At 46.3% G+C, this 16,965-nt stretch overlaps 1 protein-coding gene across 1 annotated transcript in view; it reads left to right on the forward strand.

The window, feature by feature from the left end:
* Positions 1-16,965, forward strand: part of LOC123448261 (LRR receptor kinase SERK2-like) — a 71,568-nt gene that overhangs the window by 6,842 nt on the left and 47,761 nt on the right. The window contains exons 2-8 of the mRNA XM_045125129.1: positions 1,600-1,732; positions 2,415-2,486; positions 2,614-2,757; positions 2,831-2,902; positions 3,044-3,109; positions 3,204-3,271; positions 3,366-3,392. Coding sequence (XP_044981064.1) covers positions 1,611-1,732; positions 2,415-2,486; positions 2,614-2,757; positions 2,831-2,902; positions 3,044-3,109; positions 3,204-3,271; positions 3,366-3,392 — 571 coding nt within the window. The 5' untranslated portion in view covers positions 1,600-1,610. The remainder of the gene's footprint in view (positions 1-1,599; positions 1,733-2,414; positions 2,487-2,613; positions 2,758-2,830; positions 2,903-3,043; positions 3,110-3,203; positions 3,272-3,365; positions 3,393-16,965) is intronic.

The following is a 16,965-nucleotide window of genomic DNA, read 5'->3' on the forward strand; positions in this document are numbered from 1 at the left end:
ATTGCTAGGTACGACATCGCTTGTCAAGCATTGATTTCAGGCCCAGTAACGTATAAGTACATATTATAAATCTCAATATAATACTAACATCTTTTATTTTGTTCATCACACCCCAAAAGGCTGATATCAGCTTTCCAAAACCATGAAGACAACTTATGGATTTATCTTATTGGGTTGCTTATTGTATGTTGCATGTACGGAGGCGGTCATCAATCCATAGGGTAAGTTAACTGCATATTCAGATTCCAATTCGTGTGATTCGCAGAGGCGCTCAAGCCGTAATATGTTCCGCTCCACTCCCTCTATGCTAATAGCTTAGCCTTGTCCTTGCGATGACGACATAGCCCTCCTTCCTTCCAACCAATGGCCCGTGGCTTCTCTTTCGTTCTTAAATGCTGGATGCAAAATTTGAATACTACATTCATTTATTCATTGAGAATCAACTTGTTGACGATGTGTTCTGAAGTAAAATTCGAATAGTTGTTACAGGAGACCATTGTATACGCTTGCACCTGAAGCCTAATTTATGCATGCGTGTATCAGGAAGCCTAATTTACATTCGGACAATGCCACAAATGAGCTACAATGCTGAAATGTTACTATAGATCCCATATTACAATAAATGATGTTGTTTATGATACTACCTTTATAATACCATGCATTACAAAGGTAGTATCATAGACTAGTATCATATATATGATACTAGTACATGATACCACCCATTACAACCAGCCTTAGCCCTTGAATAGCTAGGTAGTTTGTCATTTTTCATTTTTAAATTCATAGGATTCATCGCTGTGAGTCTGTGACCGCCCTGGTCGTTACCGTCGCCGGTCACCGACGGCACCCATCCAAGAGTCGATTCACCATTTGTTGCCTCTAATGGGGTAGATGTCGTCGTCCAGGATTCCGAGCCCATGCCCTTCAAGTGGGAGCTCCAACTAGCATCCTGAGCAACCAGCAGGCCACCAAGACACCACTACATTATCTTAATCTGCAAGGCCGTTGCGGCTGCAGCTCCCGTCGCGGGTCACGCTGCCCACCAACGTTTCTTCCATGGCCACGTCGCATGCAATGGCAGCTTGGTGGACGTCGAAGGGCAGTGTAGCAGCAGCGGCGGTCCGTCCATGTGTGAGTGTAGAGCGTGCCGCTTCCCATGTCGGCGGCTTGGCATTACTAGGATATGTATCGCTTGTGGCAACATGATCAGTACCACATGTTTCGATGAGATTCGATCGGTCCTGTGACTCCTTGTATGCAGCCGGCGGCTTGCGCCTATGCGTGATGGTAGAAAAGCAATTGGCTGCTCACGTACAAGTGTATCTGGACATGATCGATCTATCTAGGAGTCTAGCCTGGCTAACTTCGTGCCAGGATCGAGCGTACAATCGTGCCTCTGAGGCCGACCATCGGAGACTGGCGCCGCCGCCACACCGGCCCCTCTCCACCATGCGAGTAAATCGTCTTCCCCATCAAAAGAGCCCCCCGTGCGCCCCCTTCTCTCTCCCCTGCTGCTGACCCGAGGGCAGCATCTGCAGGGCTGCGTGAAGCGTCTATTTAGATATTATCGTAAAAGGACTAATAATTTGCTTTCTCCAGTTGCAATTCTGATGGACGTGAAGATGATTCTTAATGACAGTCGTGATGTCCTAGATAACTGGCGTCGGCAACTAACGGATGCATGCGGTACTATTTCTCGTGTCGTGTGTGAAGATGGTGGGATCTTTTCAATGTAAGTGAAGCCTAATCATCTCAGTTGTCTAACATTAATTAATCTGTTCCTGCCCAAGGTAGCTACAACGAACGTACGTTAAGTCCTTGAAAATAAGAAACGAGCTCAGAAAAATTGAGTAAAGAAAAAGGCGTAACAACTCCTGGGTGCCTATGTCTATGAACAGTAAAACTAAAAAAAATAAAAAAACTGAAACTTTACAACATCAAAGACGGTCAAACTTTGTAGGTTCTTGTACGTCTTCATGTTAAAATGGCATCTAGAGAAATGTGTACAAACAAGTTCCACATTGGAAAGCACCGAATGTTTTTCCTATGCAGAGCTCCTCGAATATTTTTTTGGCATGAAAACTTGCAAGCATATCAGATTTTTTTGATTTTTTTCTATGTGTTTTGATTTTACTGTTTATAGAAGGTGCCTAAGACCCGGGAGCTGAAGATACACTCTCGTTGAGTAAAATATGTCCTTCATGTTTGACACCAAGTTTTCCTTGGACACAGAGATAGTTCGATTGCCATTTTCTCATGCTCTACTATTGCTACATAGTTCTCACTAGTTTATCATAGAATGTATTTCTGGTTACATGGCTATTTGGCTTAGTATCTGTCACTATGTTTCTATGTAATAACATGTACCTGTGTAACAAGATTGTTTGCTTAGCTTCACATTTCTGAATTTGCAGAAGTTTGAGCTCGTCAGGTTTAGCTGGAGTCCTGTCGCCCAGCATTGGGAAGTTAAGATCATTAAAATGGCTGTAAGATCAGTGTTCATTTACTTTTAGAAATCTTAGATGTTTTTCCTCATGAAAAGGGTGTAGTCATATATGGACAAATTTTTCCATAAAACACTATTATCGTTATTGCTGCATGTCCTGGTTTCAGGTATTTAGATGGTAACAACATAACTGGAGAAATACCACAAGAGATTGGGAATCTTTCAAATCTAACAATTCTAAAACTTGTGAAGAATCAATTCAATGGCACAATACCTGGCTCTCTTGGCCATCTTTCAGAACTACAAATTATGTAAGTCGGCACATGACTTCTGTTAGATCTTATTATGGTTCGCTAACAGACATAACATTGGTGTAACTTGCAGGGACCTGAGCAAAAATCTTCTAAGTGGAAATATTCCAACCTCTTTGCCAAATATTCCGTCCTTGAATTCCATGTAAGTTTGCCTTTTCATACCATATAACCAGAAAAATTAATGAATACTGTTTTTGTCATTGCAAGTCTTGTATTTACTTAGGTAATGCAATAACCATATGTACTCAATTGTTTGATGATGTATGTGTTGTGTGTTCTGCAGCATTCTGGCATATAACAATCTTAGTGGTGAAATAACCGATCAACTACTTGACGTATCCCTATACAAGTACAACCTAACTCTCGTATAGTAGAATATATTAATGCAAATAATTTTGTGCACTCCTTCAATTTACATAATGAGTGGAATCATGTGATTGTAGCTATAACGGAAACCATTTAAATTGTGGTCCATACTTAATGTCATGTGAAGGAAACAAAAAGAATACAGGTAATCCAGAAAGCTTCATGACAATCTATATTGAACTTAACATTTGGGGTGAAAACACATGCACTTACTTTTCATACCAAACACTTGTTAACAGGTAGATCTAGAAAATCCAACACACTAGGTGTCGTGGGTATAAGCCTGACAGTAGATGTGTAGGGTACGAATAAGACGGGCAGAGTCCTAGCTACAGCGAAGTTGTATGAGTTCAGGCCCCTCTACGGTGGAGGTAATAGCCCTACGTCTCAGTGCTCTTGGAGCTTGTTATCGAGTGTAATATGGAGTACAATGTTTTTCTAACCCTTTTACCAGTGGGGGAGGGCGGCTTATATAGAGTGCGTTGCCCTCCACAACGGTTCTGATTCAAGGGTGGAGTAGTGGCGATTGAATGCATGCGTTACAGGTAACGTATGCTATGAATGCTAGTTAATGCACCCGGAAACGTACGGCAGTTTCCCTTCAGGGAGGTTACGACGCACCGAGTGTATCCAGTCGGTAGGTCCGGTGTCCTCCGAGTCTTAGTCTCCGACTGAATGATTCTGGGCCCGTTACCGACTGGATGATGAGGGCACCTTAATACAGTCGGGCATGCTTAAGGTCCTGTCCCTTGCGTGGGGTAGTCCTTGGGTAGGACCCGTAGGACAGGCCTATGACCCTACCCTAGGACTATGACTCCATCATTAGTCCCCGAATGGATTGGGGTTGAAACGTCAAAGCAATGCTCGATGCTCAGATCCGACTGGACTAGGTTCGGCTTGGGCGTTGCTTGCCTCTATCCATTCTATCTCACCTGGCCAATGATCCGAGTGAATGTGTTCTACGGAACGGACTGTCGGGGACCGACTGCCTTCGCGGCATCTTTTGACACGACTGGTCAACTGACAGCAGCGGATTTTCCGGGATCTTACACATGTCTCTCCCTCATGCTATGGATCTCTCTCATAGTCACATCATCATGCATGCACAAGTTGTTGTCTCACCTACTAAAAAACATCTCTTTATCTCGGGCATAAATTCTCTGTCACTTGTCCCTTCTTAAAAAAACGTGATTTCCTCTCTCACAAGCGTTCTCTCCCTCTCTCCATTTTTCGGTGTCACTTCTCGAAGAAAAAGGTGAAGTTCTCTCTCACATGCTTTCTCTCTTCATTTTTTTGTCACATCTCAAAAAAGTAAAGTTCATTCTTAAGCGATTTCTCTCTACTTTTTTCTCCGTGTCACTCTCAAAGCCATACGCAGCAGCGTCCTCTCACTCAACTGTGTACTGCATTAAAAAAAGAGTTCTGCCATAGTGTTTCTTTCAACCGTCAGAGCAATGGAACCTGTGATCGACATGTCAACTAGACAGCTCGCTACTTGCATCGCTAGGTGGAATCAGCCTATGAGCGGTGATAAACTAGGCCCGGAATCATTTCAAATAGACGCATCCTCCAGCGCTAAACAACTGCTGCGCCTGCTAATCAAAATTGTGGTATCGTACATGTCACAGATCTCTATGTGGTAAATTCTAAATGTACGATTTCGATAAAAGGGTGTCTAGACACCCGGGTATTAAAAATCCACTCTCAATAAAGATTAGAGAAAACTCAGATAAAAGGAGACGTTCATAAAGATAATTTATTTTTCAAGCATGCCATCGGATAGAAATTAAAGGAGCCACTACGGCAACCAAGTGATAACTCGATTGGTGCTGTCTGCATCTGGTATTCTCTGTCACACCCTGAACTCCTAGTTGTGCCGTGGTGGCTGTGCCATGGCTTGGTGTGGTAGGCTGTCCGCAAGATAGGGTTTTGATTGAGAGAAAGCCTCTTTTTTCTGGTTATGTTGGTTGATTTATTGGCCCTATAATTGCCAATAATTACACCTATGCAACCCGCTTAAATGAAAAAATAATCCGTTTTCTTTGGAGTATACATAGTGCGGTTTCTAATGTATCACATCCACGCAGGTAGCCCAGTGGCTAACGCCTCACTTGACTATGTAGGAGGTCTTTTTCTTCTTCACTTCTTTTTTGTTGAGCAAATTCAAATGCTTTTTGAAAATACTCATATCTTTCAAATCCTAACTTCACATAAAGCATGTTATGTATGAAAATCCTTCAGAAAAATACGTAGGTTTCAAATATGCTATTATTTTGCATGTTAATCATTTCTAGAATTAAGTTTATGGTGCAACTTTAATTAATACCTTCTCTATATGGGATATTTTGGAAATCCTTCTACATATGTTTTCTACCCCGTTTTAACTTGAGTAAACATGATATTCGACCATTACGCTTTTGCACAACATCACTTATCATGTTAGTTTTGTGGAGATTTTATGGGATTTGCTGATATCGTCAAGTGTATACATAATGGGGTTATTTTTTTTCCAGTAGCAACACACGGACTTGTTTTCTAGACATATACTCCCTCCGTTCCAAAATTCTTGTCTTAGATTTGTCTAGATATAAATGTATCTAGTCATGTTTTAGTATTTAGATACATCCATTTGTAGACAAACTTACGACAAAAAACTTTCGGATGTAGAGAGTATGCATGAGCAATATGTAATAAATAGATTATGAGTGGCAAATTGCAACAGTTAAGAGGCAATATTGATAATCATTTTGTAAATTTTGTTCAATCATCATGGCAAAGTACAATATTAAAGCATTGACTGAATGTATAAACAAAGATTAGAGATGTACTTTCTCTTCTTTGTAACTTGTCAACGTGTCTCAAGAGTTAGCACGGTCGTATGGGAGGCAACGACGTGTTTATCTCAGCTGGTCCGTTGCTCCTCTGACGCTCCGACTCAGGCCTGCAGGGACTTTCGGATCTCACTCTTGCAAGGAATCCTAGACTAAGGAAAGAAATCGTGGATTAAAGGAAGGGAATCGTAGCAAAAAAGAAATCATGGACAATTTCAGAATTACCTTGCCACAGCGAGTAAAGGTGGTGCGCCCCGTCGAGCGACCTTCTTTCGTCTCTCGCTCCGTGCTTGAACTGTGGGAAAGAGGAATTGGGCAGACACCTGATGCGGGCTGGTTGTGTTGATCTTATGGTCCCTTAAATACACGACGAGGGAAGAATGTCAGGCTCAGGTAGCTATCCTAGCGGCCGGTGCTGTCTTTCTTGAATGTTCAGCCGGTTGTAGTGCAGTGTTGACAGGCTGCCGGCTGCTTTTTTTCCAGCCAAAAGTGTGGCGTGCCACATGGTTCGATAGGAATGTTTGGCTTGCCACACCGTGTAGAGACTTTTGCAGTAAAAACTTTTGTCAAATGTGTGGCATTGGTCTTGCCCGCCACAATTTGTGCGGTACGCCACATGTGTGACGCCAACCAAAAGCCAGCCGTCTTGACCGTGTTGTCCCAATACTAACGTAAAAAACACAATTATACCCCCCTACGTTTTTTAGTCCGCGCACAAATCTTGTCTAAAGTCAAAGTATCCCAAGTTTGACCAAACTTATCTATATCTATCTTTCCCTAACAATAAAGCAACTACATCTTCTGTCGTTCGTCGTAGCATTTTACAGAAAACCCTCTGTAGTTTCTCGAAGTTAACCCACAGTCCGGATTTAAGTGAGAAAACGAATCCTTTTTTGTAATTTTACAGAAAATCCACTGTGTTTTGCCGAAATCAACCCGCGGTCAGGATTCCGGGGCGGATCCACGCCGTCGCCGCTCGCCTGCAGCATCCCGAGCCGCGTCCCCTGTAGTCGCATGCCCGAGCAGAGGGGCTCGAGCCAGCCCCGCGCCCCGTCGCCCGTGACCGCCGGAGCCCCCGCCGCCCGCTGCCTTCGCCCCGCGCTGCCCTAGCCTCGCCGGCCGAACCTCCTGCACCCGCCGCAGCCACAACCACCGAAGCATCTGGGAGGCGATTTTATCATCCAAGACTTTTATATGGTTAAGCTCATGTTCAAAAGTCATCTTGGAATTTTTTCCCCAATACACGGTGTTCATGCATAGGAATAGAAGACACATGTATGTATGGTTCATACCCGATAAGCCCGTCATTTCATAGTAAATTGCAAAAACGGCAATACTTGGTTACAATTGAAGAATTAAAAAAGAACTACATAACTATACGTGACAATACATGAAATATGTACGTAGGAAGAGGACATCTCAACAACCACGGTAGCGATCAATAGGTGGAGACCACTTTGGTTCATGGTTGCACGTATCTCACATGAACGATTTGTCCCTGTCCACTATAGCCGGAGATTTCGCACTCAAATCTTCACACTTTACTACAACTAGATTTTCTTAGTGCGAAATCACCAGGTCGCTTCATTCATGTTATTAGGACCGCGTAAGACTCAACAGTTTTCTTGGTACGAAATCTGCCTCATTCATGTGATTCGGTTCAACTATGGCTGAATGCCCTATCACTCTCCATAGTACCGCTGCCTCGTCGCTGTCCAATATCTTGTCGTCGTGAGACTCGATCATTTTTTCTTCGTGCTAAATCAACCTGTCTCGTCGCTGTCCAATATCTTGTCGTCATGAGACTCGATCATTTTTTCTTCGTGTTAAATCACCTTGTCTCAGCGCTGTCCAATATCTTGTCGTCGTGAGACTCGATCATTTTTTCTTCGTGCTAAATCACGCTGTCTCGTCGCTATCCATTATCTTGTCGTCGTGAGAGTCGATCATTTTTCTTCATGCTAAATCTCCCTTGTCACTTGATCCATATGATTCTGTTCGCGTGTGGCTGCATGCCCTATCATTGTCCACACTGCATGCCCTTTCCCTGTCCACTAGCCTATAGTGGGACTCAACAAAACATTTCGTGCAAAATCACCATGTGTTATGCTGGTCGTAATGGAGTACTAGTATCGTGTGTATGATACTATATCCGTAATGCATAGTATCATAGAATAATTAATTTATTGTCATGCATAGTACATATTAGCACAACATCTAATATGATACGTTATCATGACGATATGATACTCAACTTTCTCTTTCTTCATTCACTTATATGCCACCTCATCAAATATGTCTAGTTGACATGCATGATACCACCTATGATACTCCCATTACGTTCAGCCCTAGAGAGGTGATGGATGGTGGTCTGACTAATACTTTCTTGCCTTTCAAGTTCTTGCCTTGTGTGATTACCCGCATCTGATCCTCCGCCCGGTACCCTAACATCGCCTCCCCGAGAGGCGGCCGAGGGAGCATGCTCCCTCTCCCTTCGACGGCCCATCCTTCCTCCCTCCCCCCACCGCCCCCGGCCCTGGGTCAGGTGGGGTCGGCGGTGGCGGGAACTTCAGTCCCCGCGCGTGCGTCTCCCCTTCCCGAGGTAGGGGCGGCGGCGGTGCTCCTCGGTATGGCGACGACCCGGTGGCCCCACGGTTGTGACCAGCGGCACGCGAGGTGGTGGCGCATGATGACCCACAAGTATAGGGGATAAATCGTAGTCCTTTCGATAAGTAAGAGTGTCGAATCCAACGAGGAGCAGAAGGCTCTGATAAACGGTTTTCAGCAAGGTAATAACTGCAAGCACTGAAAGTAGCGGTAACAAGTGATGGTGTAGTGAGGTGAAACATAGCAAGCGAAAAGTAACAAGTAACAAGTAGTAGCAACGGTGCAGCAAGTGGCTCAATCCCTTTTGTAGCAAGGGACAAGCCTGAACAAAGTCTTATAGGAGGAAAAACGCTCCCGAGGACACACGGGAATTTCTGTAATGCTAGTTTCATCATGTTCCTATGATTCGCGTTCGTTACTTTGATAGTTTGATATGTGGGTGGACCGGCGCTTGGGTACTACCCTTACTTGGACAAGCATCCCACTTATGATTAACCTCTCTCGCAAGCATCCGCAACTACAAAACAAGAATTAAGACAACGTCTAACCATAGCATTAAACTAGTGGATTCAAATCAGCCCCTTACGAAGCAACACATAGAATGGGGTTTAAGCTTCTGTCAGCCCCTTACGAAGCAACCCATCATCTACTTACTACGCCCCAATGCCTTCCTCTAGGCCCAAATATGATGAAGTGTTATGTAGTTGACGTTCACATAAAACCACTAGAGGAAAAGACAACATACATCATATCAAAATACCGAACGAATATCAAATTCACATGACTATTATCAGCATGACTTATCCCATGTCCTCGGGAACAAAAGTAACTACTCACAAAGCATAATCATAATCATGATCAGAGGTGTAATGAATAGCATCAAGGATCTGAACATAAACTATTCCACCAAGTAATCCGACTAGCATCAACTACAAAGAGTAATCAACACTACTAGCAACCTTACAAGTACCAATCGGAGTCGTGAGACGGAGATTGATTACAAGAGATGAACTAGGGATTGGAGAGGAGATGGTGCTGATTAAGATGTTGATGAAGATGCCTCCCCTCCGACGAGAGGAGTGTTGGTAATGACTATGACGACGATTTCCCCCTCCGGGAGGGAACTTTCCCCGGCAGGATCGTCCTCCGGAGCTCTAGATTGGATCTGCTCAAGTTCCGCCTCGTGGCGGCGGAGAAAGCACGAAAAAGCTCCCGAATGATTTTTTGTGGACCAAAACCCTTCATATAGCAAAAGAGGGGGGCTAGTGGGCCGTCAGGCAGCCCACAAGCTTGCCCTCCGCCACCAGGGGGTGGCGGTGGCAGGGCTTGTGGCACATTGGTGGCCCCCTTTGGTACTTCTTTCGCCCAGTATTTTTTATATAATCCCAAAAAATTCCACGTAACTTTTCAGGACATTTGGAGATGTGCAGAATAGTGGACTAAGATTTGCTCCTTTTCCATATTAGAATTCCAGCTACCTGAATTCTCCCTCTTTAAATAAACCTTGCAAAATAAGAGAGAAAAAGCATAAATATGGTACCACAAAGTAATATAACAGCCCATAAAGCAATAAATATCAACATGAAAGCATGATGCAAAATGGACGTATCAGCGCAGCCTCTTGGCAACGGGACGGTGTGCTGGCGTGGAGTGGCCAGAGGCGCGCCCACGGCCCAGATCTGGGCCCCACGGGCCCCATCTGGGTCCTAGAAGCCCGGCCTTCGGCATGGCTTTGTGGTCTTCTGTGTGGTGAGGAGGAGGAGCAGCTAGTATGGGTGCGGTGACACCGATGGCGTGCCTGCTGTAGCGCGATGGCGGGAGCTTTGCGGGTGTATGAGGGCCCGCCAGCCTGTGGGCCCACAAGCCTGGTATGCTCCTGCTATTGTGTCCGATCGGGTACTGTCTTTGACGGTGGAGGTTGAGCCCTCCCGCGTGTCAACGATGCTGCTACCTCTAGTCCCGGCTCCTTTTCGTGGTTGTGCACATCTCACCTCACGGTGCCGTGGTGAGACATCGTGGAGGCTTCAAGATCGCGTTGGCGCAGGGTAGTGGTTGGTTTGGTGACAGTCTCCAGAGTGTCCAGGGTGAAGGTTGGGATTGGGGGAAACCCCTGTCGGCCTGGCCGACACCGACGTGGTGGCGCCTGTGGGTGTCGCCGGACCTTCCTGAAGGGCGTCAGGGGCTACCCTTCCTCTCGCCTCGTCACGTACCCGGGAAAACCCTTGGCAGCAGAGTCGTCATCGTTGTGTTATTTCGTGGAGGTTTTGATTGGTAACGGCGCTCCGAAGTCTTGGAGCTTGGTGGAAGGTCTTCGGTGGGCGTAGTGGTCCTGGTAGGGTTTCCTCTTCAGCCCCCTCCCCCCCTCCCATCGCGCCCACCCCGACCTCTGCTCTGTCTGGGGCTTCCTCTCTCCAGCCCCATCCCTCCTTCGTCCTCCGCGGCTCCTCTAGCTAGCCCCATGCCGCGGGACCGGGACGACGATCGCCTCCACCCGAAGCGGCGGCTGGATGACAGGGACGACCATACCTTATCTTGGCCCTTCCTGGACGGGTCCTGTCGGGAGGCCGACCTGCGATGGCATCTGGAGCGGCCGACGGAATCCTCCCTATTGGACCGAAGATCCCGCACGCGCAGCGACGGCTGCCGGTCCCCTTCCCGGGGCGATCGCCATTCCCCTGGTCGTGGCCGCTCTCCGACCCGGGATGGGGGGCCTCTCCCCTGCTCGGGAGTCTCACCGGTCCCCTGGCCGCGTGGACTGACAGGCTCGCCGCTCGCCCTCCCCCGATCGGCGCCACGGCCGGTCCACCTTGCCGGTCAACCAACGACCGTCTGCTGGTTCATCCCCCTTGCGCCGCTACGTGCCTCCGCACTCACAGCCGCGGTTCCCTCCTCCCAAGGGCCCCAACAATGGGTGTGGTCATCAAGGGGCCAAGAAGAAGAAGCGTAAGCCCCCCCGCCCCCGCTTCTTGGCCACGGCCACCCCGGCTCCCAAGGGCTCGACCGCGCCCGCGGGTGATGGCCCCCCGTGCTTCAACTACGGCCTTTCCGGCCACTTAAAGGTGGCATGTCCCAACCCGCCGACCTGCTACATCTGCAAGGATACCGGCCACCCCGTCGTCCTATGTCTGGATCGCCTGGTGTCTGAGGAGCTGATGGTCTATGGGCATGGCATCGAGGGGTTGGCATTCTTCCACATGGAGATCCTCGATCGATGTGCCCCCGCCGGCGCCCTCCCTCTCGGCCATCGTCACTGTGTTGGGCATTGGCGTGGCCTCCCTCGAGATGATTGAGGCCGAGCTCAACCATCTCTACCGCTGCCAATGGGACTGAGAGGTGACCGCGATTTCTGGCCACCAGTTCTCCGTGATCTTCCCCGGCATTGCGAGTCATGACCTCGGCACTCGGAGTGACGAGATCACTCTAGCCCTCAACAAAATCGTGGTGGACATCTCTGAGTCGAAGCTGGATCCGAAGGCGGTCGCGGTCCTCGACACGGCCTGGATCCTGGTTGCGGGCCTCGCCGACATCGCTCGGACTGAACGGGTCATCCCGCAACATGTCGCGGATCCTAGGCAGGGTGATGGTGGTCGATGAGCTTTCCCTTCGCAAGGAGGAGGAGGCCCGTGTCAACACGAAGTGCTTCGACTCCGACAAGCTCAGGTCGACCTAGTAGCGGGTGTCGTCTTTCTTGAATGTTCAGCCGGCTGTAGAGAAAAAACTGTTGTGCAGTGTTGATAGGCTGCCGGCTGTTTTTTTGCCAGCCAAAAGTGTGTCGTGCCACAGGGTTCGATACGAGTGTTTGGCTTGCTACACCGTGTAGGGGCCGTTTGCAGTAGAATCTTTTATCAAATGTGTGACATTGGTCTTGCCCGCCACACTTTCTGCATCACGCCACAGGTGTGGGGCCAACCACACTAGTAGAAAACGGGCCTTTGGCCGGGACCCTTTAGTCCCGGCCTGCCTCTGGGCCGGGACTAAAGGCCCGACCACGTCGCCCCAATTCTCATATCCTCCCTCGAGGCTTTAGTCCCGGCCCGTAAGGAGCCTTTAGTCCCGGTTCGTGTCCCAAACCGGGACTAAAGGGCTACGCGGTGGGCAGCCCGCATGTGCCCACCTTTAGTCCCGGTTTGTGTCTCAAACCGGGACTAAAGTCCTCTGCCTATATATAGCACAGCCCCCCTCTCCCCTCTTCGTTGCATTTTTCTTGGATGGAGGATTGTGGGTGGGTGCTTGCTCTCCACTTTTTTTGATGCACTAGAGGTGTTTGTTGAAATGTGTGTTAGAGCGATGCCGCTTCAGTTCACCGAACACAACTACGATATGAGATGGCCGAGCCACGCTTAAACCTCTTCCTCTTTATTTCTACTTATTCTAAAAGGGTAGCAACTATATTTCCTCGTTTAGACCGTGCGGTACTAATTTTTAGGATCGTGATTGTATTTGATATACTGTCGTATAACGCAGATGAGCCATCCATGGATGTACGGTGATCGACGCATAGCCGCTTACAGAGAAGGTGTGCATTCTTTTCGAGATGCAGCCGATGCGAACAAGCATGGTGGTGGCTATATGTTTTGTCCATGTGTTGAATGTCGGAATGAGAAGGATTACACTTCCTCAAGAGTCATTCAGAGTCACCTGCTTCGGTCCGGTTCTATGTCAGGCTATAATGTTTGGACCAAGCACGGAGAAAAAGGGGTTATGATGGAAGACGACGATGAAGAAGAAGAGAATGATGATGACAACTACCGATCTATGTTCCCTGAGTATGCTGATACCGCAATGAAAGACAATGAAGAAGAAGATCAGGATGAAGAACGGGAACCAGATGAGCCCGCTGATGATCTTGGCCGGGTCATTTCTGATGCACGACGAGGTTGCGACACAGAAAAGGAGAGGTTGTAGTTCGAGCAGATGTTACAGGACCACAACAAATTGTTGTACCCAACTTGTGAAGATGGCCAGAAAAAGCTAGGTAGCACACTGGAATTGCTGAAGTGGAAGGCAGAGACCGGTGTGACTGACTCATCATTCGAAAAGTTGCTGGTACTGATGAAGAAGATGCTTCCAAGAAAGAACGAATTGCCCGCCAGCACGTAGGAAGCAAAGAAGCTTGTCTGCCCTCTAGGATTAGACGTGCAGAAGATACATGCATGCCCTAATGACTGCATCCTCTACCGCGGTGAGAAGTACGAGAATATGGATAAATGCCCGGTATGCACTGCATTGCGGTGTAAGATTAGAAAAGATGACCCTGGTGATATTGAGGGCGAGCCACCCAGGAAGAGGGTTCTGCCAAGGTGATGTGGTATGCTCCTATAATACCACGGTTGAAACGTCTGTTCAGAAATAAAGATCATGCGAAGTTGTTGCGATGGCACATGGAAGATCGTATGAAAGACGATAAGTTGAGGCACACCGCTGATGGTCGGTAGTGGAGAAAAATCGAGAGAGAGTTCCCGAGATTTGCAGCTGACGCAAGGAACTTATGGTTAGGTCTGAGTACAGATGGCATGAATCCTTTTGGGGAGCAGAGTTGCAGTCACATCACCTGGCCCGTTACTCTATGTATCTACAACCTTCCTCCTTGGTTGTGCATGAAGCGGAAGTTCATTATGATGCCAGTGCTTATACAAGGTCCAAAGCAACCCGGCAACGATATTGATGTGTACCTAAGGCCATTAGTTGATGAACTTTTACAGCTGTGGGCCGAACCAGGTGTACGTGTGTGGGACGAGCACAAACAAGAGGAATTTGACCTTCGAGCGTTGCTTTTCGTAACCATCAATGATTGACCTGCTCTTAGTAACATTTCAGGGCAGTCAAACAAGGGATACAATGCATGCACGCACTGTTTGGATCAGACAGAAAGTATATATCTCGACAACTATAGGAAGAATGTGTATCCGTACAATCGTCGTTTTCTTCCGCCCAAGTATCCCTTAAAGAAAAAAGGCAAGCATTTCAATGGCAAGGCAGAACCCCGGGGGAAGCCTGTCATCCGTACTGGTGTTGAAGTATTTGATATGGTCAAAGATTTAAAAGTAATCTTTGGAAAGGGTCCTGGCAGCCAACCTGTTCCTAACGGCCCTGATAAGCGCGTACCCATGTGGAAAAAGAAATCTATATTTTGGAAGCTACCCTACTGGGAAGTCCATGAGGTCCGCTCGGCAATCGACGTGATGCACCTGACGAAGAATCTCTGCGTGAATATTCTAGGCTTCCTGGGCTTGTATGGGAAGTCAAAAGATACACCGGAAGCACGGGAGGACCAGGAACGTCATAAAGGAAGAGATGGCATGCATCCAGGGCAGTTTCAAGGGCGTGCCAGCTACGCTCTTACTAAGGAAGAGAAGGAAATCTTCTTTGAAGTCCTGTTCAGTATCAAGGTCCCGACTGGCTTCTCGTCGAATATAAAGGGAATCGTAAATATGAAAGACAAAAAATTCCAAAACCTAAAGTATCATGACTGCCACGTGCTTATGACGCAATTGCTTCCGGTTGCATTGAGGGGAATTCTACCGGAAAATGTTTGCCTGGCAATTGTGAAGGTATGTGCATTCCTCAATGCAATTTCTCAGAAGGTAATCGATCGAGAAAGTATATCAGGGTTACAGATTGATGTGGTCCAATGTCTGGTCAGCTTTGAGCTGTTGTTCCCGCCATCCTTCTTCAATATAATGACACACCTCCTAGTTCACCTAGTCGAAGAGATTAGAATTCTCGGTCCTGTGTTTCTACACAATATGTTCCCCTTCGAGAGGTTCATGGGAGTCTTAACGAAATATGTTCGTAACCGTGCTAGGCCAGAAGGAAGCATCTCCAAGGGCTATGGAACAGAGGAGGTCATTGAGTTTTGTGTGGACTTTCTTCCTGACCTTAAGCCGATTGGTGTTCCTGAATCTCGGTATGAGGGTAGGCTGACAGGAAAAGGCACACTAGGAAGGAAAGCTGACAGGAGGCGGGGTAGTTGTAGACCAAAAGTACGGCATGACAACAGTGGATCTCAACAATCTTTCGTACATGGACGAACCATTTGTCCTAGCCAATGATGTCGCTCAGGTTTTCTATGTGAAGGGCATGTCTACATTAACGAGAAAAAGAAATCAACAAAAGAAGATATCGTCCGATGAGCCAAAACGCCACATAGTTGTTTTACGGAAAAGAAACATCATGGGAGTAGATGACAAGACAGACATGTCAGAAGATTATAATAAGTTTCATGAAATTCCGCCCTTCAAAGTGAAAACTGACCCAAGCATCCTACTGAATGATGAAGATTCTCCATGGCTACGACCCAGAAGAAAACAGAAATAATAGATAGGAATATTGGTGCAATAATGTAATAATGTATTAAACCTTTTATGTAATGCATGTATGGAATGTACTAAATTTCAAACACTTTTCATTTTCATAGTATCCATGTAAGAGATGAGTTCTCGTTCGAAACCCTGATACTTCGAGAGAGATTGTCCGTTTTGTACACGAAGTGCATCCAGTTTTTGTCATAGCCCTCTCAACTTTTTAACACATGCCATGTGGGTGAAATGATGATAGCATGCCAACTTTCAACATTTTCAGAGTTCATTTGTAGTGCTTTTCAATTTCAGGGTCAACTAGCTCAAAAAAAAAAAGTAAATGCACGAAATATATCAAATGAAGTCAGAAATTGTTGAATTTTTGTGGTGTGCCTTTGAATGGTGCATTTTGAACACACAAAAGTATGGAGTTCAAATAAGTTCAAAAAAATGAAATCCCTTTGTAAGAGATGAGTTCTCGTTCGAAACCCTGATACTTCGAGAGAGATTGTCCGTTTTGTACACGAAGTGCATCCAGTTTTTGTCATAGCCCTCTCAACTTTTTAACACATGCTATGTGGGTGAAATGATGATAACATGCCAACTTTCAACATTTTCAGAGTTCATTTGTAGTGCTTTTCAATTTCAGGGTCAACTAGCTCAAAAAAAAAAGTAAATGCACGAAATATATCAAATGAAGTGAGAAATTGTTGAAATTTTGTGGTGTGCCTTTGAATGGTGCATTTTGAACACACAAAAAGTATGGAGTTCAAATAAGTTCAAAAAAAATGAAATCCCTTTGTAAGAGACGAGTTCTCGTTCGAAACCCTGATACTTCGAGAGAGATTGTCCGTTTTGTACACGAAGTGTATTCAGTTTTTGTCGTAGCCCTCTCAACTTTTTAACACATGCTATGTGGGTGAAATGATGATAGCATGCCAACTTTCAACATTTTCAGAGTTCAATTGTAGTGCTTTTCAATTTCAGGGTCAACTAGCTCAAAAAAAAAGTAAATCCACGAAATATACCAAATGAAGTCAGAAATTGTTGAAATTTTGTGATGTGCCTTTGAATGGTCCATTTTGAACACACAAAAAGTATGG

Source organism: Hordeum vulgare, chromosome 1H, assembly GCF_904849725.1.
Source record: "Hordeum vulgare subsp. vulgare chromosome 1H, MorexV3_pseudomolecules_assembly, whole genome shotgun sequence".
In the NCBI taxonomy this organism is placed as follows: domain Eukaryota; kingdom Viridiplantae; phylum Streptophyta; class Magnoliopsida; order Poales; family Poaceae; genus Hordeum; species Hordeum vulgare.